The following is a 22,700-nucleotide window of genomic DNA, read 5'->3' on the forward strand; positions in this document are numbered from 1 at the left end:
TTTTCTTGATATTGGGCCCAAATGGGCCTTAGAGTTGGGTTAATGAACAGTTAGGCTTACTACGGGCCTCGGGGGCTTTAAGCTGGCCCAGGTCCTAGTGTCGGTCCGGCCCACAGGTTGGGTCGTGACAATTTTTGTTAAATTAACAATTGAAACTAACTTGAATGTTAATTAGCAATTTAAATCCTTTAGTAATATGTGAGACAAAAAAATATTGAGTGTTCAAATTATCAATTGATTCGAAATTTATTGGTAAATTTAAGAGGAAAAGTCTTGCCTTTTTTTTTCAAAAGTTTATCTTTTTCTTTTAATTATCAACAAATTTTAAAATTTGTTGATAATTCTTAATTTTTTTTAATATAGAAATAAATTTATAATCTATTGATAAATCACGTATTCATATCTTCATTATTTTATTGTCTAATCATTTCTTCTTTTTGCACTTATTTTATTCTCTTTTCTATCATTTTATTTGCTTACTTTTTTTTTCTCCTTTTTTATTTTATAATGTATTTTTTATTTTCTTTAATATAATTTTCCATCATTTCATTTCTTCCTTTTTTTTTTCTTTTTTCAAATATCATTTTTCTCCTCCTATTATAATTTATTTCTAATAATTATTAGTTATAAAATAAAAACATTTTTATAACAATAAAATAATCTTTAATATGAAAAAATTAATCTAAAAAATAATAACAAAATTCATTATTTTAATTGAATTTTTTTTTATTTTTTTAAAGTTACCGATGAATTGTAATATTTGATGTTTTTTATTTTTATATTTTTCTCTCAATTTCTCAATATATTTTAAAATCTTTTAGAAAAAAAAAATTATCAATAAGGTTGACTGCAATCAACTTAATCCATTTATAATTTCAGAATTACCAACAAAAAAAAAAATCTGTTGATAGACTTGAAAATCTTGCATTGTATTTTTTGCGAGGTAATAATTTTTTTTTATTTTAAAAATTAGTTCACTGTTCACATGCACATCTCAATAAAGCCCATGTAATTTTAAAATATTAGAAATTGAGTAATTTATGTATTAAATCAAAATTATGGAGTTAAAATGACCACCAAACAGACAGCGAGATGGACCGTGCAAATCTACTGTGAAATTTTGCAGGAAATAAATGGCTTGTGGTGAGAGAATAGAGTTCGTCTTTTTTTTTAATTTTTCGATAAAAAACTGCATATAATTTAGTGGCAAAAATAAATATTTATTAAAGTTATTATTTTAATTTTAATAAAAATTTTATTTTTATATAAATTATACATATTATTTATAATTAATATAAAATTTAAAAAATTAATCCATAAATACATCCAATTTACTTGCGACCTTTAACTAAAGCCACGTCGTAATATTCAACTTCTTTTTTTTTTTTTTTTTCCGGTGGACTTCATCTTCGCTTTTTAATTTCACTAAGGAAGCTTTTTTTTTTTTTAATCGGTAGATGAGTTCCTCCTCTTAAAAGCACATGCAAATGTATCCGTACATTTCTCTGCCCCTTTCAACGCATTAAATTTATTAGGTGAATGATCGATCTCCCTCTCTCTCTCTCTCCACGAAGTCGATAACCACGCAATTCATGTTCGCGTGCCAACGTCACCATCCGAGAGTTACGTCTTTTGTGCTGGTCCACCTAACACCTTGTTTGAATAGGTGAAAACGGGAGAGAAAGAAAAATAATAGGAGGAAAATAAATTCATGTTCACGTGCCAACGTCACAAAGGGAGAGAGAGAAAAATAATAAGAGAAAAATAAAATTAATAATATATTTAAATTTATTTAAAAAAAAAGAGGGGGAAAATTTTATATTATTTTTTTTTAATTTATTTTCTCTTTAATTTAAAGAGAAAATAAAAAATTAAAGAGTTAAAATAAGTTATTTTAATAATTTTTTATTTTTCATTCTTATTTTTTATTTATCTAAATATAAAAAAAGAAAATAAAAAATAAAAAATAAAAAGAAAAAATAAGTTATTTATATTTTTTTTCCCACTAATTATTTATCGAAACAGAATGTAAAAGTCATCAAAAACTTTTAATCGTGTGGGTCTTAGTAGGACGAAGCAATTAAACCAACGTGTCCTTTCTGAATATTGATGGATTTCCGATTGATTCCTTCATTATCGCCCATTTATAAAAATTTCATCAAATTATTATGATTCTATTGGGAAAAGAAATGCTTGATTAAATAAATAAAAGTCAGATAATTTAAACACATTTAGCATTATCATTCGCTTTGGTTTATAGTTTTATAGATATTCTAAATATAGATTATATCAATTAATTTATGCTCTTATTTTTATAATTAAATAAAATTAATTTTACTATATATAATTTCATTAATCTCATAAGTAATTAAATAAAAATATAATTAATTTGATTGCTTAAACAGTAAATACAATACTTTAAAAAAATAAAAGCAAGATTTTGAAATTAAATATGATGATTGAAAAATTAAAGCCAAATCAAAAAAATATCAAAAAACTATTAAAATTTAATTTGTGTTGTTAAATTGAGTTATGGAGGTTGTAAATTTTGCTGTTTGTTTAATATTATATCTCTTCCTATAGGTAACTAAAAGAATTTAAAAAGTTACATTCACGTTATGCCATTATTAATAGTTATCTACCTACTGCCTTTAATTAATTAAATTAATGAAATAAAATTAATTTAAAAAAAATAATTTAATTAATCTTGAGTCTAAAAATAAAAAAAAGTTTTTTGGTGTAAACACCATTAAAATTAATATTAACTTTTAAAATATATTACTTAAAGAGTTTTAAAAAATAAATAAAAATTAAATACAATACATTTTAATCATATAAACTCTAAAATCATTAAATAATTTTTCAAAAATTTGTACTAATATTTAAATAGTATTTTTTAAATTGTTAAAATATTAGTAATATTTTTATTAAACAATATGTTAATTTTAGTTAAATTTGGAAAATAAACATATAACTTAAATAATATGAAATATAGCAATTCAAATTAACAATAAGGCTGCGATTAGATTCTAAGATTTATATTTTAAATTTGGCCCATGATGTTTTACTTTATTAACAGTTTATTTATTGAAATTTTATTTTATTAACAATTTAATCTTTATATTTTAAAATACAAGTTCTATTAAATTAAAAAATTTTAAATTTAAATTATGATTACTAAAAATATGTGTTAATTACTTTAAAATTCTTAAAACTTTTGGTTAATTATAAAATTATATATGCAAATTAATTTTTAAATATTATAACTATTATAAATAAGCCATATAATTTTGTAAAATTTTATTTGTCATTATTATTTTAATATATATATATATATATAATATTTTCATATGTTTTATTATATTATATTTTTAGATATAAAAAAGAAAAAAAATAAAATGTGAATTTGGAATTAAATTATTAATAAAATAAAATATCAAAAAGTAAATTGTTTTTGGATTGAAAATTGAGTTGAGACATTTTGGGTTTTTTTTTGTTAAATTAATAACTAAAATTAACTTTGTAAGTTTATTAAAATGTTAAAAATTAGATTACTTAATTTTAAAATTATAAAGATTAAGATATTGATTTAATTAAATCTTAATGACTAAATTATCTATAAAATAAAATTTTTTAGAGACTAAATTATTTTTAAATTGAAAGATAAAATAAGAATGTTTTGATTATTTTTACTAAAATAAACAATAACTTAAATGAAATTTTAAATCACAGGACCACCTTATAAATTTATTAAAATATTAAATATTAAATTACTTAATTTTAAAAATAAAATAATTAAATTATAAATTTAAAAAAAATTATAAACTAAATTATAATTTAGCCTACCTTATGAATAAGGAAGTGGCTTTCGTGAAATAAAATCCCTCTCCACGAATCCACAAGAACCACACAATTCACCTATGTGGATTGTCTAGCGTCAGCCCAACCAACGTCAGCTGCCAAGAGCCCAAGAGTTAAGACTTTTTGTACTGGTTGTATCAATTGAGAATTTTATTTTTTTTCCAACTTTAGAATATATTTCATTAAAGCATCATGTTGCATAATAGGCCTAAAAATAACTCCAAACTAAAGTTCAGGCCCATTACAGAATAAAGACCCAAAAGCAGAAGAACCCTAACTCTAATAACGAGACCCATGGCTTATTACAACTTACAAGAGCCCTACATCAAATAACCCAACCTAGATGATCAAGATTCGGATCTTATCATCCTCACACGAGCTTGAAGCTCTAGTCGCTGCCTGGGTTCCAAAGTAACAGATGACCCAACGTCGAGGTCCATCGCAACTACGCTAGGGATACCTCACAGTAGCAGATAACATACCAATCTACGCTTAAATGAGGCCATATAAGCAAATCCCCAAAACAAAACGATGTCCTAGAGTTCCTCCTTTGCTTCAACAGGGACCCAACTTAATCAGATTAAGGGCGATATGGTAGAGCTCTACAACACCAGCTATCAATCTAACAAGTAGCAGAAAAGAGAGTCCCCAAAGATGCCATATCCACTAAAATAGACCCCATAATACAGACCTATTACCAACAAGCAGAATCGCTACCCAGGAGGACAGCATCAGCACCGCTGCACATAAGATCCATCACCATCATAGGTTTCTCCAAGACCCTCTCCAAATCAAACCACACCTGCATGCAACAAAAGCAAGCCCAAAAGAAAAATACACAACCTCACCGTAAGGAAGGGAGGGAGACTCACGTTTCTGGCAAGAGGAAAGAGAGCCGCCCCCTACCCATAGGGGTGAAAATCCAGTAGATACGAGACCTTTGAGTCTCAGAAGAAAACCACACCCAGAGAAAGTCTCTCTCTCTCTGTAGCAATTACCAATTGACAACTTTAATTGGGTGTATCTAATGTAAGCATGCGCTATGAAATGCATGACATATAAATAATTAAAAATTTTTTAATAATTATAATATTTTAAAATTCTTTCATATATAAATTATCCTACATAGAATTGTAGAGATATTATTTAACTTATCCTCGTGTAACATGAAACATGATAATTTTTTTTTTTTGGTATAAATGATTCTGATTGCGAAATCATAGAAATCTTATTTATTCTATAAATTTATTCAATTTTTACAAATAATAATAACAAAAAATAATTGATTTATTGCAATGAAAATTAATTTGAATAATCATTAAAAAAATATTAATTTGAAACACGGAAGTTTGCAGTAATAACAATAATATATATATATATATAAAGTGGAAAAAAAAATAATTATTAAGTTCGAGAGCTTCATTCCTTTAATGCATTCCTTTATATTCTTTTTGGATAAATCATCGGAGAAGAAAGAAAACAGAATAAAAAAATTCCTTTTTTATTTGTCATTTTTATATTTGGATAAATAAAAATAGAAAGATTTTTAAATTTTTTTATTTTTTAATTTTCCTTTTGTTGGATTTCTGTGTTTCTCTCATAATATATATATATTTTTTAATTTAAGATTGTTTATTGATAATTAAAAAGGATTAAGCTGCAAATTAAGCCTTTCTGATCTGGAAAGTTTCTTTTTCCCTTTTTTTTTTTTTTTTTCCCATAATCAGAAAATTATTGACATTGATAATATTTGCATCGCTCTCAAGTTTAAAAGCAAAACAGGGTCGAAGGCCCAAGTAAATTTTCAGATAGAGCCCATGGGCCATTGACACAAAGCATTTCCATTTAAGAATTCAGATTAGAGAGGTTTTGGGGTAACATTGACCCACGATCCAGTGCCAGTCCATTTATAGAAAGGGCAGTGCTACAATGCACGGGCGCATGCTTTGCGCAACGATTTCCTTTCATTTATTTTTATTAATGAATTACATTTTTATTAAAAAATACTTTTTATAAATTAAAATTTCTGTTCAACTTAAATAATTTTTATCACGAGTTTGTTTGGTATTGATATTGAAACTATTATTAGGAAAATTCTTTCTTAAATTTATTAATAAAAAAATATTAAATATTATTTTCAAATTAAATTTAATACATATTAATTAAAAAATATTAAATCAACAAAATAACATTTTTCATATTTAATTTTTTTAAAATGTACCTTTTTAACTCTTAATTCGGGATGTCAAACAAGACTTAAATAATTTAATTATTAAAAATAACATTATTATCAAAATTTGAAAATGAAATTAATAATATTAAAAACTTTTAGAGAACAACTGTTAAAGGTTGTTTTTTCCTTAATCAATAGTCTCGGATTTAAACTCTACATAAGAGGCAACTTCAAAATTTGAAAGGATCGTTGTGCCTCTTTTATGGGCCTGCCCACATATAGATCCACATCCTCTGTTGTGTTGATCAGAAAATCAAGTATACAAACGTAATCGCATGTCAAAGGCTCGTCTGGATAGTGACATCAGGCTTCTAATAAAAAGCTCTGCGTCATCTTCTGCAAAGAACCTTGGCGTTTTTAGATCTCCACTTTCAAATTTTATGTCAATTGGGCATGCCTCTACACTAGCCTTAAACTTCACTTTTGCTTCGTGCAGCATAGCGGCATTGTATAGCCTCATGAATCATGACTGGTTTGTTACTCTTCAACTTTGGATGGTTGTAAGATTGATATTTTCGAACCAAGTCAGTGAAGTGTGGCGGTTTCTTCGAAAGGTATTCTTCCATGCTCTTGTTTCTCCCGAAGGTCTTCGATGCTTTCATCCTTGGGCCTCTAATAAGTGAAGCATCTAGTATTCCAGAAACAATGCAAGCAAGAGAAGCAATTGCAGGTACAGTTAGGATTTTCATTTTTTCAATATCTGGAGTAAATAAGTAGTTTGATAAGTTGCAGTGAACAAGAGCATAGAAAGAAGAATATCTTCATTTATTATTAGAGCTGTAGATAGAGAATCCATATAAATCTTCAAGAACAAAGCAAGGAAGCTCGATGATGAACACAAGATCCGAAAGAATTATCCTTGCAAACTCGTCACTAGATAACTCATCAAATGTCTCTACGTAACGTAACAATGACATATTTTTTTTCTTTTTTATGGTTGTTATAGTAAATAAATAATATATACAATATCATGTAAAATAGTATTATAAATTAATATGATTCGCATTAATAACAGTATATAGGGTATGCTATTAGGACTTAAATTTATTGTAATGCACTCTTTAATTTTGACGGCAAGCTCAGTCCAATTTATCCTTGTCCTACAAAACTCTTACCAAATATTGCAATTTCTGTTTCTCCATAGGCTTTAATGCTTCTACCTTGTGGTGAAAAGGTCCTACTGAAATCAATTGAGGTGTGTAGGCTGTTGTATTTATTGCTCGAAGTTTTCTTGAAATCGCGGAGATACAAATCTCAGGCCATAAGGATTCAAGTCTTTTGGAATGTCAATGGTTATGTGCAGCTCTTTGTTTTCATATTCAATTTGATTTGAAGCATCTCCTGTGTGATTCGTTTCCATCTCTGAGAATAAAGCCACAAAAATTTGGTAAGGGCATAATCAATGATTCAACACAATAACTTGAAAGAACGATTACCACTAGGCATGAGTTCAAAAGTTTCACTTTAATTTGCTATAATTAAACCCCATATGCCTATGAAATTATAAAAACCATTAAACTTTATTTTTTTCATAAATTTATTAAAATTTAATTTAATTTCATAAAAGATACTATAATTAAAAATTAAAATTTTTTTTAAGTTAATTTATTCAACTTCAATTATTCTATAAATAAAATTATCAGTTCATGAATTGTGGATCGACAAATTGTAATTGGGCGGGTCTACGCATAACAGACCAATTAAGTCAACGTCTCATCTTATGACACGAAACATTTGAATTATGAAGATCGATGGGGTTCAAATTGACTCCTCCAGTATCACCCAATGTTGAAAATTTCATCAATTGGAATCCTTCATTTAAAAGAAAAAAAAAAATCCAAAAAAAAGTATAATTACAAAATAACCTAAATCTTTTTATATTTTTCAATTTATTCCAAACATTTAAATATTAAAATAATTCAGATTTTCAAATTTTATAAAAAAATTTATCCAAAATTTTTAGAATTTTAAAAAATTATTATAATTTTACAAAAAAATTTTCAACACATTCTAGCACTTCATTTTTTTTTTTACTAAATCAACCTTACCACTACCGTTTCCAAACTTAATTTGATATTCATGGCGTAGTCAAATTCTTAACCATTTGATCAAATTGAATGATTTTAATTACACTATCTGTCTCTCCATTACTATTAAATTTCATCGTTATATATTTGATACCTAATAATTCTCCTCATTAGCACTAAATTTTATCACTACTTAATATCTAATAGTTATCAAAATGAAATTATAAAAGAGTTGAAAAATGTGATAAAGTTAGATTTTTTAATAGTAACTTTAAACAAGTTGATAAATAAAGTTTAAAATTTAATTAATAATAATCAAATCAAATTTTAATAATATTTAGAAATTTAGTTAATTTTGCTAAAATTTAAATGTTTGAATTGGATTGTTAAAACACAAAAGGTTTGAATTAGGTTGTTAGAACGCATCAGGTCACTCGTAGCAGTCCAATTCTTAGTAGGATTCTCATCAAATGCGTATCCATTGTTCCCAGTGATCAGGTTCACGCATTTTCAAGAGGCTGTTCTTTTTACCAAGCCAAAATCCCTGCCTGGGTTTCAGAAGCTGCTTTGCCATTTGGGAAAATTCCAGCGTTTCACATGCCTGAAATGTTTGAATAACTAAATGAATTGAGAGTGAAACAATTGCGTTGAAAAGATAGAAAGAAGTGTATCTCATGAATCCCATTATGGTTGGTCGGTGAAAGATGAGTTGAGAAGGTGTTGTGATCTGGGAAAATTTATTTGACGGCAGTGTGTGGCGAGTTGGTGGGAGAGGTGGAAGGAGACGTGAAAGATTAATTTCTTCATTTCAAGGCCACTTTTTGCAAGCCACTTTTTGCAAACCACATGACTTGATGATGTTGAAATAAAATCAGAAAATAAAAATCAAATTACTATTTTTTTAGTGGTAAACTATTGATCTTTTAACTTGTGTAAATGAAAAAGTTATGGTAAATTTAAGTAATTAAGAGGGTATTTAATTCACCTATTCAGTGCAGTTGAAAGTTGATAGACACTACAACAATTGAATTAGAATGCTTGATAAGTTTAAAAAAATAAAGTTAATAATTGATGGATAACTGACACGATATTTCTATTTTTAGAACTATTTCTCATCAGTTATAGCTAATTTTATTTTATTTTTTATTTTGACTATATTATCATTTTTTATTTAACTTAAAATTTGATATTATTAATATTTTTATCTTTTTTATTTGTAATTTTAACATTTTAATTAATCGCATTTCAACTTTGTTAAAATTTTTTTATTAATAATATAAAATATAAAATATTTATTTATATTTAAAAATTTAAAATTAATTATAAGTTTTTCTTTATATATAATAATAATTACTTTATTATTTTATCAATATTTTTAAAGTTATTTAATTATTTTTTTAAAGAATTTAATTATTTTTTTGTTTCAATAATAAAATAAATAATATAATATAATAAATTAATAATTATACATTTATTTCAATAATATAATAAATGACATAATATATAAATTTAATAATTATATATTTAATTTAATAATAAAATAAATAAAATAATATAATATAATAAATTTATAATTTTATATTTATTTTAATAATAAAATAAATTATATGATATATACGCTTATTAATCATTTCACATATCAACAGTTAAACATAATTTTACCAAATTTTTAATATAAATCAACTATCATCGGCTACCAATTATCAACTATTAGGTAACAACTATCAATTGTATTCAACGATTAAACTAAACAGGGCCTGAGACAAACTTATAACACCACATAAAGCCCTTTCGATTCTCTTTATTTCAAGAATTACAAATTTAACAGGCAACATCAAGCACACAACAGAAGAATTAAGGAACATGATTAACTCCAACGATTCAATTTCTTAGATCCCACATGATTAATTTATCAATAGAGCTTGCAGATTCATGGTAAAACTATCAATGTACGATTCTTGCATGTTTTCATCGAACAGCACTTTCTTCAACTTATAGCGATTGCTCTTAACCACCTTGGCCACCTCACTGCTGTTATCCATGACGGATTTAATAGCTTTGTTCAAGTTCTCCTTAGAAATCCACCCGTTTCCTTCTCTTTCCACTTCAACTGCTACGTTATGTTCTTTCGCCAATAGCATGGTGTTCACTATCTGGTCATCCAGATGTGGCGCCAAAACTATTTGGCAGTCGCTTTGCAGAGCCTCCCACATGGAACTAAACCCACAGGAGAGAGAGAAAAATAATAGGAGGAAAATAAATTCATGTTCACGTGCCAGCGTCACCAGCCAAGAGTTCCGTCTTTTGCGCTAAGGCCATAAGGATTCAAGTCTTTTGGAATGTCAATGGTTATGTGCAGCTCTTTGTTTTCATCTTCAATTTGATTTGAAGCATCTCCTATGTGATTCCTTTCCATCTCTGAGAACAAAGCCACAAAAATTTGGTAAGAGCATAATCAATGATTCAACACAATAACTTGAAAGAACAAGTTGACAAATAAAGTTAGATTTTTTAATAGTAACTTTAAACAAGTTGACAAATAAAGTTCAAAATTCAATTAATACTAATCAAATCAAATTTTAATAATATTTAGAAATTTAGTTAATTTTGCTAAAATTTAAATGTTTGAATTGGATTGTTAAAACACAAAAGGTTTGAATTAGATTGTTAAAACGCATCAGGGCACTCGTAGCAGTCCAATTCTTAGTAGGATTCTCATCAAATGCGTATCCATTGTTCCCAGTGATCAGGTTCACGCATTTTCAAGAGGCTGTTCTTTTTACCAAGCCAAAATCCCTGCCTGGGTTTCAGAAGCTACTTTGTCATTTGGGAAAATTCCAGCGTTTCACGTGCCTGAAATGTTTGAATAGCTAAATGAATTGAAAGTGAAACAATTGCGTTGAAAAGATAGAATGAAGTGTATCTCATGAATCCCATTATGGTTGGTTGGTGAAAGATGAGTTGAGAAGGTGTTGTGATCTGGGAAAATTTATTTGACGGCAGTGTGTGGCGGGTTGGTGGGAGAGGTAGAAGGAGACGTGAAAGATTAATTTCTTCATGGGCCGGACCGGCACTAGGACCTGGGCCAGCCTAAAGCCCCCGAGTACCGTAGTAAGCCTAACTATTCCTTAATCCAACTCTAAGGCCCATTTGGGCCCAATTTCAAGAATTCAACCGGACAGAGTTCGACCGTAAAATGGACCTTTCAACGGGGAGTTTTTGACTCACCCGACCTGTAAACGCAAAATATAATCACTTGGGGAGCTCAGCTCACACTCCACATACTCATAACAACATAAAAATAAATGGGAGCTCAGCTTCCTCATCCAGCCCAACACACATGCATAAAATAATAAGTTTACAGGTTCAATATGTCAATTTATATTACTGACCCAATTCAAATAAATATTTCTAACACATGCGAAAATTCTAAGAGTTAACAGGTTATTACAAATATTAATAAACGACGTGCGAAGGAGAAAAGTAGGTTAACCTCAAAAATATCCTCCTGTGGCCTGAAAAATATTGAACAGGAGTGAGCGTTCGACTCAGAGAGTAAAATATTAATTTTAATCATAATCTCTATAACTATCTAAAGCTAATGCACCCCGTAGAGTGAAATGCAACATCAGCAATATTTTTACATCATAACAGCAAAAAGGTAATTTGGAGCACTCACGCACCCAGTAATGTCAAATCATAAATATATGGGAGCTGATCCCCTATACAGCTCTCTTAAATCCAACCTGTGCCAGCGAAGAACTCAAGCCGGACTTTCGCTTAATAAACCAAATCGGGGTCCCAGCAAAGAACTCAAGCCGTGACTACCCCGAAGGACCGGGTCCCAGCGAAGATCTCAAGCCGTGTCTACCCGTCCTATCCATAGCCAACACCACATCACACGCACACCAACGCACGCACACTGCTCCAAATTACCACAACAACATATATGGCACTTTAACAGTTGTGAATACAATATAAAACGTGCCTAGAGTTTAACTACATATATATATACATATAAGTGATGCATGGGCATGCTTGAACATATAATAATATCGAAATTACAATTAAAATTAATATTTTACTCACAGACTTGACAGCGGTCATTGTGGCGGCCGGGCGGAGGAAGAAGGCTGTCCCGGCTCACCTGATAATTTTATTACAATCATTTAATAAATCTGACTCAATACAAACTAAGAAAAGACCAAATACGTTCTAAGTCATGCCGAAAATCTGGCAGAGTCTCCCCTATACCTAGGACCTACCCAACCTGAAAAAAAGCTCAAAACCCACTTCTATATTCACAATTCATACACTCACAACTCAATCACATCACACAGCCCCTCCTGGACCCATCCAAACAGTCCTCAATCACAATATGTAAATTTACAGTTTAGTCCTTATAATTAATCATTTTTGCAAAAACTGCCCAAATAAGCTCTAAAAATTTTAAAACTTTGCCCCGCGGTCCTTAGCAATATTACTAGGCTAATGCAAAAAGAATCATAATTTTTCTGAGCTACCACGAATATTTTATGGATTTTTAATCCCATTTAAGCACTAGAAAATTACGAAAAAGTAAGGTTCGGGTTTACCTATGCCAATTCCGACTCTAGGGACGCGCTCGGGATGTCTGACAATGGTGGGGTAGCCAAAATCTCGATCCAATTCGGAGACCTTTTCTGTGGTCGGTCTGTCTGTCTGGCCGGAAATTCACGGACCCAGACAATTGTCGAATTTCCGCGAATCGAAGATACCTACACGAAGCCCACAACACGGGGGTTAGTACATAAATTTTTCAAAATTTTTTAAGCTCATTTAATGCTCAGAAAAACACTACGAAGTTCCGTGGGACCCAACGAAAAACGGTGTCGAAAAATTTCGAAATTTATATTGCCGCGAAGCTCTCGACGAGTGGAGCGCTATGGTATTCTCGGTTTTCTCGTAGGGTTTACTGTTTTTGCGAGAAATCTAGCCCAAAAGTAAAAATGGGCTAAAACTTCCCGGATAAAAATTGGACAAACTGCTCGATGGATTTTGGTATTCTTAGTGTCTATGGAAAACTCTCGAGGTGTAGATGTTGTTTGACACAAGACCTGGCCCAATCGGTGGCCGGATCGGCCGGGAAGATGAAGCGTCGTGCGGGCGCATGGGAGGTGTTCGTGTGCGTTTTCTGCCCGCCTAGAGCGTCGGCCGGCCGTGGGGAGGTGGTGGGGCGGCGCGCCGGCGAGGTGGGGTGGCTGGGGAGACGGCGGCGCAGCCTGGGGGTGAGGGAGGAGAGAGAAAACGGGAAGGGAAGGAGGGGAGGTCGGGACGCATGCGGGGAGAAGAAAAAAGAAGAAAAAGAAAAAGAAAAAGGCCGGTCCGATTCGACCGGTCCGATCCGGTCTGGTTTGATTTGACCGGTTCGATTCAGGATACAAAATTTTGAATTTTTACTTTGTCTTGGGACTGAAAACGAGGCCAAAAATTTCGAAAAAATTCTAGAAAACTCAGAAAAATTCATAGACTCCAAATATATTTTTAGTTTTGCTACGTGGTCTTTAAATTAATTTTTAAAAATAATCAAAGCTTTAAATTTTCGGGAAATCAAACCCGATTTCGAAAATCCGAAAAATTTCAAATAATTTCCTAAAATTTAAATAAAAGTAAAATATCAATATTTACCAAAAAATAATAAATTTAAAAATTAGGGGTGTTACAATGTTGAAATAAAATCAGAAAATAAAAATCAAATTACTATTTTTTTAGTGGAAAACTATTGATCTTTTAACTTGTGTAAATGAAAAAGTCATGATAAATTTAAGTAATTAAGATGATGTTTGATTCACTTATTCAGTGCAGTTGAAAGTTGATAAACACTAAAACAGTTGAATTAGAGTGCTTGACAAATTTAAAAAAATAAAATTGATAATTGATGGATAATTGATACGGTATCATATAGTCTGTAATTTTTAGAACTATTTCTCATCACTGATTTTATTTTATTTTTTATTTTGATTATATTATCATTTTTTATTTAACTCGAAATTTGATATTATTAATATTTTTATCTTTTTTATTTGTAATTTTAATATTTTAATTAATCACATTTTAACTTTGTTAAAATTTTTTATTAATAACATAAAATATAAAATATTTATTTATATCTAAAAACTTAAAATTAATTATAAATTTTTTCTTTATCTACAATAATAATTACTTTATTATTTTATTAATATTTTTAAAATTATTTAATTATTTTTTAAAAAATTTAAATATTTTTTTATTTCAATAATAAAATAAATAATATAATATAATAAGTTAATAATTATATATTTATTTTAATAATATAATATAATAACATAATATATAAATTTAATAATTATATATTTAATTTAATAAATAATATAATATAATAAATTTATAATTTTATATTTTATTTCAATAATAAAATAAATTATATGATATATACTCTTATTAATCATTTCACATATTAACCGCAATAACTAAATATAATTTTATCAAACATTTAACATAAATTAATTATAATCAACTACCAACTATCAGCTATCAGGTAACAACTATCAATTATATTCAACGGTTAAATCAAATAGGACTAAGACAAACTTATAATACCACGTAAAGCCCTTTTGATTCTTTTTATTTCAAGAATTACAAACTTAACAGGCAACATCAAGCACACAACAGAAGAATTAAGGAACACGATTAACTCCAACGATTCAATTTCTTAGATCCCACATGATTAATTTATCAATAGAGCTTGCAGATTCATGGTAAAACTATCAATGTACGATTCTTGCATGTTTTCGTCGAACAGCACTTTCTTCAACTTATAGCGATTGCTCTTAACCACCTGGGCCACCTCACTGCTGTTATCCATGACGGATTTAATAGCTTTGTTCAAGTTCTCCTTAGAAATCCACCCGTTTCCTTCTCTTTCCACTTCAACTGCTACGTTATGTTCTTTCACCAATAGCATGGTGTTCACTATCTGGTCACCCAGATGTGGTGCCAAAACTATTTGGCAGTCGCTTTGCAGAGCCTCCCACATGGAACTAAACCCACAGTGACTCACAAAGCACCCAACAGATGGGTGTCCCAATATCTGTGGCTGTGGAACCCAATCCCCATAAACCCAACCTTTTGCTTGAACCCTCTTCTCAAATCCTTCGGGTATTGCTTCTTCAATCGTTGAGCATCCTTCTGGTGGTGCCAAAGCCACCAAGAATGGCAGCCCACTTAACTCAAACGCTAAAAGCAGTTCTTGAAACTGATTCTTTTTCAGTTTGATTTGGCTTCCGAAGGCACAGAACACCACAGAACCTGCTTCAAATTTGCTTAGCCACTTGTGCCATTTCTCCTCAAGCTGTGATAAGGGATCTTCAGGCAAGACAGGTCCTGCTAGGAGCACCGGCTTTCCAAACTGTTGTGCCATGTAGTCAATGAAAGGACCCTCAAACTCACGGCAAGTCCTTAAGGCAATCGCGTCACTTTCTTCCTTGCTAGTAACTAGTCGATCATACTTTGACAAGCCACTTCCAAATTCCTCAGCGAGAGATCTAGCTTGGGCTACCTCATCTGGTCTCGGTACCACTGTTGAAGAAGGATAGCCAGGAGGAGTCTGCATCATCTCCTCAAAGCTCATGCCCTTCACTATCTTCATGGCCGGCACCAAGCGGAGAGAATGCCCAGCAGCACACACGGTCGCGTACATGACGGATTTGAAGCCTAACTCTCGGCCTAAAGCAGGAATCCAGTACGCAACGTCGAAGAGCACAAAGTTAGGCTTGATAACGGCTAAAATGGCTTTAACTTGGTCTCGAGTTAGATCAAGGGCCGTGCAAAGCTGATCATGAAGTGGATAGGGAACATCGGAGCAAGTTTCAGCACCTGGAGGTAGGCCTTCCACATGGGGAACCACCAAGGGAAAGAAGTGAATGAGGTTTGGATGTTGGTTAAGTTGGCTTAACTTTGGCTGTGCTCCTTTGGGCAGTAAGTAGGAGACTTTGTATCCCTTCTCGGCAAGCTTGTTGGAGAGATGAAGAAAGGGTATGAAATGGCCAAAGCCAAACCATGGAAACATCGCTACATGATTTGAGTTCTTTGGATCTGCCATTTCTAATTTCTTGCATACCTTCTCATTAAGCCCCATAAAAGTCTATTTATCCGGTGGTTTCCATGAAAAAATTGTGAATAATTGCTCACTCTATGTGCCGATCGTCTCCCAATTAAATCGCAAAGCAAAGATGACCACCTGATTCACCTACTTCGCTTGTCCGGCGTCAGCACAGCCACCGTGGCACTATCAACTGCCAAGAGTTTTATCTTTTATACTAGTTTTTTTTTTTTTTTGAAATTGCAAATTGCATTACATGGCCAGTCGGGCAATCTTTTATACTAGTTCCTGAAATGACAGAAGGGTCATTGATTCGTGATACATACACACACACACACGTACCGTTCATTAAAGTCCATCGGCCACGTTACACATTCACTGAATGAGACTTAGAAGGCATTTAACTCAATTTATAAAAATTTAGTCCTTTTAAATTTATAAATATTTAAAATTTTAATTAATTATATATTTAATTAAAATATTTATAAATAATTGATATATTTAATAAAAAATAATTTATAAATATATTTATTATTAAAATAATAAAAAATTAAATAAAATTTATAATAAAATTTTAAAAATTAAATAAAAATAATATAATAAAATATTTTATTAAATTAATTTATAAATATAAAAATAAAAAATTAAAACTTTCAACTTATTTTTATTTTATTTATAAATTTAATTTATAAATTTAAAAATTATTATAAATAAACAAATTAACAACATTCATCCTCTTGGTTTCATATCGAAAGACCAACTTAATATATAGGCCCCTTAGTTTTAAATTAGAAGACTAACCCAAAATGGAGGCCCAGCAATAGAAGCCGTTAATCCTTTTCCATAGGAACCTTAGCTTTACACTCAATCAAAAAGCCAACGCCACCTCATTGAGAAAGCTGGAGAACTAGGGCACCTATCGGTGACCAAAAGAGAAAGGAATTTCTACCACACCCATGCAAAGCTAGAAAGCCACACAAGGCCAAGAAGAAACCCCAAAGTCCCAACAAAAAGTCATCATCTCTAGAAGGAGCCACAGAAAATCTATCACCTTCAACTTGGAAAAGAAGAAAATAGAGGCCATGGTCTCTCTAGCCATGAAGCACTAGCAAGCAGCTTTTTAAGACACTGACTCTTAATTCTTGAAGTTATCTTCCTTAAGTCCGTCCTAAAGTCAAGAGCCTGTATCAAAGCCATCATACCACAAAAAACACAGATCAAAGAAATAGAATCCCTCCCATATAAACACAGGATTTGCAATGCCAACCCAAAAATCAAAAGAATATCTACGCTCAAATCAGAGGATGGGGAGGGAGACAATCCCATATATACTCAGCTGGGAAAAAGTTTCCTATACCTCGAATTACATGGAAACCCACCAAAAACGACTTTGGGTTACTCTGAAGAGAAATTGGACTAGGATCCAAAATGAGGGAAAATTCTTCCCTCAACAACAAAGGGAAAATCACCCTTTAGTTGATATATTTTAATAAAATTAATTATTTAATTTTTATATTTAAAAAATATATTATTTAATTATATATTTTATTTTTATTAAATTATTTTGTTATACCTTACCCTTCTGTAAGGTATAACATGATCCTGTAGAATACCTAATGAACTACTGAACTTCACCTACCGATAACTCATTAAGTACCCTACAAGAGATTTTAAAACAATTTTCTTATTTTTGATAAGTGGTGAGCATTTCTAATAAGTATTTAAAACATGTAATTAAGTGGAAGGCTAGTTGGAAATTTTGGCCCATTTTATTTTTTCGCAAATTTTATAAAAATTTTGTGAGTTACTGCGTATTTTGAGAAAACAGTTCTTCAAATACCTGTAAAAAGCACTTCTAAAAATTTTCCTCAACAACTGCTTCAGTTTCATACTCAATCTCAATCAATTCTCAACACATTTATCAACTTTCAAATTTCAAATTCACTGTCCAATGATCATCAAAATACTAGCAACCCATTTCATTCATATTTTATCAGAAACAAAACAATTTAAATAGATCATTACAAAATTTACATTAAGAGAATTTCAAACTATAATATATATATTACGACTTTATACAAATTTTATATAACTGCTCAAGACCCATTTTTACATGTCCATACATTTATGCGCAATATATATATCAAAAGAAATATTTACAATTAGGGTATAAATTATATCCAAGACTTTAGGTGAATGATCCTCAATCTTTAGCGGCTCGATCTGCTTTGCTCCTCTAGTCTTTGTATCTGCGGCGTGATAAAGTTATCATTGAGTACTAGGACTCGTGATTGCATCTTTATACTAAAATAATCTTTATGCAAAAATAAAATCATATTTATTCAAAAATTTAACTAAACATGAATTATGAGATTTTAATGCAAACCACGTTCATTTCGAAGTATCAAAACACATTTCATAAAACCCACAGTTAGATCATGCCATTCGAAATAAATAGAATCTCGATAGCCAGAGGCTAAAGAGAAATCACATCACAAGGCTAGCTAGCTCAAATATATAGATATCCATTCACATCCTCTTCTACTGGCATACCTCAACACTTCTCCAGAGAAGGAATCAAAATTCGAAACTAATTACCCCCACTAGTCGTGCTAGTGAGGTGTTCAAATATATAGTCATGACACTGTGGTTTCAAAACTTATCTTAACAATTTGCTAAACATTGCCATTTCAAATATACACAATAATTTTCACAATTTAAATCAAACATCCTGAATAAGATCACAATAAACTTTCAACAATTCAAAGCAAGAGTAAAAATGCATATTTCATTCACTTTATCAATAAATTTTAAGGCATAGTAGTGTTGTGTACAAACCTCAAGCGAGTCGTCCCTTAGCCTCGACTCGGTTCCTCGGGTTCCTTCCCGATATTCTTTTCAACTGAAACACACAATTTTACAATGTTTCAGTACTAGAACTTAACACAAATCCAAAATAAATTTAGCTTCACATTTACCTAGTTCTAACGTGTCAAATTCGACGTTCTCAAAATTTTTGTGTTTCGGGTTACTATTCACTGCACTATTCCAGTCAAATTGTCGACTTTCTAAGGCTTAATAGGTATGGGAATTCCAAATTCACCTACATACCACATTTTGGTCACTAAACTTGTTGGTTTTGGTCATTTTCTCAAAACTTAGGTCTTTTAGGCAAAATTGCAAATTTTCGGTTTTGGAGTCCTAAGTTGCACTGTTTCATTGGCCCTTTTACTGTTGGAATTTGGCAAACCTTCCTTCATAGAAAATGTTCCTTATTGTCTTAAGTGTATTCTCATTTTTGAATTACCCCAATTGGAGTTTTGTAGCTCAAGTTATAGCCAAAATACAATTACTATTTACGTGCACTGTTCATGCTGCAATTTTGGTTCTGGCAGATTTTTGATCCAAATTCGTTCAGTAATTTGATCAAGTTAAGTCCATAATTTGGTCTAATTTCCTTCATACGAATGTTCTACTATATCTTAGGTTTCCATCGGTGCAAGAATCGCCTAAATCGGAGTTTTCTAGAGAGAGTTATAGCCATTAGAACTTTACTTTTCAAATGGAAATATGTAGTTTTACAGGTTCAGTAACTCAATTTTGCTCAATAATTTGGTTAGGTTAATGGCATAATTTGGATTAGTGTTCTTCATGAAAGTTTTAAATCTATATCTTGTCTAATTACTGGTAAAATTTCAGGTCATTTTGACCTGCCTAGCTCGAGTTATGACTAAATGAACAAATACTGTTCATTTTGGTCGGTTGTCTTGTGTGTGATCGCACTTATCCAACTTTGGTCAATTTGTTCACTAGGTTTTGGTCAATTTTTGAGCATGGTTCCTAAATGAAAATTGTGTCATTTTATGTCTATTTTCATTCTCAATTTGTGCCATATCAATTGGACTTGTAAAATTTCAATTTTGGTCCTTCAAAGTTGACTTGGTCATGCTGCTAGCAGCATGACCATATACCCTCCGAATTTGGCTTCACTTCCAACAATTCAAACACAACTCATTTGGTCACAATTGACCATTTTTCATTTCACAATAGGTCAAACATGCCATTTACTCATTTCTTACATTTTTGGTTCACAAACCCTAAGTCCCAAAACCCTAACTCACTAAGTTGTTTCATTTAACCAATTCAATGCCTATATACATGCTTCTTTAACTCTATCAAGCTCATATACACCTTTAAGTCCATCAAATTCATGCACACACATCAAACCCTTAGCTAGATGAGTTTTGCTTTAATCCTCCAACAATTAATTTCTTTTCATTTTAAGCATAATTCTAATTAATTGAACTATAAACACAATTAATTCAACTAGAAATTTCAAGTTTAGCTTACTAACCTTTCCTTGAATTTTCAATCTTCAAATCTTTCACTTTATTCACTTTTCTTTCCTTAGTTCTCCTTTCCAAGTTGCAAGAACAAGGTGTAATCCATAATTTTTGGGGAGTTTGTAGGAAAATTTGGGGTTTTAAAAGCTTACACACAAGCTTTAATGGAGGATTTAACTATGGTGAGGGAGAGGGAAATGGGAGGCGGCAAGAATGGGAGAAGAAGAAGAGATTTTTTTTTTCTTTTCTTTTCTTTATTTATTTTAGTTATGGAAGACCACAAAATCCAAATTAATTAATCAAATTAATTAATTTAGTTATGGCATCATGCATGAGGTTATACATGATGTCATTACCTTTTTACTTTTTGATTTTCCTCTCTTTTTTTTATATTTTTTTATTAGTTCTTTAATTTAATTTTCGATTCCGAAATTTTCTTTTCTCTGATTTGATTTGACAGTTAGGTCATGAGTCAGCTCTCGGGGTCAATTGACCAAATTGCCCATCGCCGGTTCATCCCGGTTTGCAAATAATTTCATATTTCTTGGCTCACGACCTATTGGGAGCTCACCTCACCCTCCAACAACTGCGAAGGAGAAAAGCGTTTAACCACAATAAAATAAAGACCCAATACGCCCTAAGTCGGCCGAAAAAATCCAAGAGTCCTATATACCTACCTAGGACAACCCTAAAAGGCTCAAAAATTTTAGTGCAAAGACTATAGCCGCCATTTCCAAATCATGGGTGGGATAGTTGCCATGCCTCTTCTTTGCCTTTCACAGCAGCCACTACTTTTCCATTCCATTCGCAAACACACCTAGGCCAACTCTGCAGAAGGCGTCACGGTGTATCCTCCACTGGCTAGGTAGTAGGTAGTGTTAACGGGGCGGGAGTGTGTACCTTTCCCAGGTATAACGTAGAATCTAGAAACAAAAAATAACGGAAAAAAACGAAATCAATCCTCCTCTCTCATGTGACTCTGGTAGACTCTTCCCAACACTTTTTTATTTTTGAATATGAATCCTAAGCTGATACCATATTTACGACCCAACAACCTATGGGCTGGGCACCGGCTAGGACTAGACCTACCCCTAAAGCCCAGGGCCGTAGTAAGCCTAGCGTTCATTAACACTCTCAAGGCCCATTTTTGGGCCCCAAAAAAAACAACCGAAAGGAAACACGCCGAAATGGACCTTTCAATGCAACCTGTGGGAGTGATGCAACAAGCACCATAAGAACTCACTTCGGACTTCTTAATAAACAAATCGGGGGGTCAAAAAAGAACTCTCCTCTCACACTAGGCCAAGGTCTCAGGATCAGATCTCAAGTGTGTCTCGTCCTATCCTGGCACGCTAATGTGCTTATGATGCACATAAATCGTGGCCAGTTTTCCGGTAGCTGAGCATGCCGGCGGAAATTCAGTCCGGACAGGACAAGCCGATTCGCCGAATTGACTAATTATTTGACTGGCTTAACAGTTCTTTTTCGTGATTTTCTCTTTTCCACGGTGTTCATAAGGGTCCTAAGGACCGCGGCGTCACTTTTTACGATTCGAAATTTGAGGTTAAAATGACTTCGCAGTCGTTCCCGAGAAGGTCACCCTTCGCTGTGACTCTCGGTTCGTTTAACTTCTTCTGTTCTGCTTTTCTTATTTATACTCAACTAATTGAACATTACTAATTATTTGTGTTTATGGTTTTTCTAGTTGTCTTAAGTGTGGTTCTAATCCCCTTAATTGTCCGGACCGACACCGGTCACCGGAGCAGTGAAATATACCAAGCTATACAAATAGGGGTGTTACATATTTAATCCCTTTATCAAATTTTTTTGTTATTCATACTATTCAAATTACTATTTAGTCTTTCTATTTTAAAGAAATTAATTTGTTAATTCCTATATTTTAAAAAATACTATTATTTTATCCATTTATTTTAGTAAAATTAATTAATTAATCCATATATTTTAAAAAATATAGTATTTTAAAAATATCTTATTGGCTAAAAATAAAAATTTTATTGTGTAAAGACTAAATCTGAATTTATATATATTTTTTTAATTTTTAATTTCTTGTGCATCATTTTTGTATTTTTTTCTATTAAGAAATAATTTTTTTTGAT

General features: G+C 31.1%; 1 protein-coding gene and 1 pseudogene across 1 annotated transcript; both read right to left on the reverse strand.

The window, feature by feature from the left end:
* Positions 1-4,208: 4,208 nt before the first annotated feature.
* Positions 4,209-10,537, reverse strand: LOC110637440 (uncharacterized; annotated as a pseudogene).
* Positions 10,538-14,736: 4,199 nt separating this feature from the next.
* On the reverse strand, positions 14,737-16,471 carry LOC110637444 (UDP-glycosyltransferase 79B6). The gene has a single exon (XM_021787552.2). The coding sequence runs from the start codon at positions 16,274-16,276 to the stop codon at positions 14,867-14,869; it is 1,410 nt and encodes a 469-aa protein (XP_021643244.2). The 5' UTR covers positions 16,277-16,471; the 3' UTR covers positions 14,737-14,866.
* Positions 16,472-22,700: the final 6,229 nt, after the last annotated feature.

Source organism: Hevea brasiliensis, chromosome 9 (genome assembly GCF_030052815.1).
Source record: "Hevea brasiliensis isolate MT/VB/25A 57/8 chromosome 9, ASM3005281v1, whole genome shotgun sequence".
Classification (NCBI taxonomy): domain Eukaryota; kingdom Viridiplantae; phylum Streptophyta; class Magnoliopsida; order Malpighiales; family Euphorbiaceae; genus Hevea; species Hevea brasiliensis.

Bases quoted from the DNA above. Each gene is read 5' to 3' on its own strand.
- LOC110637444 (XM_021787552.2), bottom strand. From the start codon at position 16,276: ATGGGGCTTAATGAGAAGGTATGCAAGAAATTAGAAATGGCAGATCCA.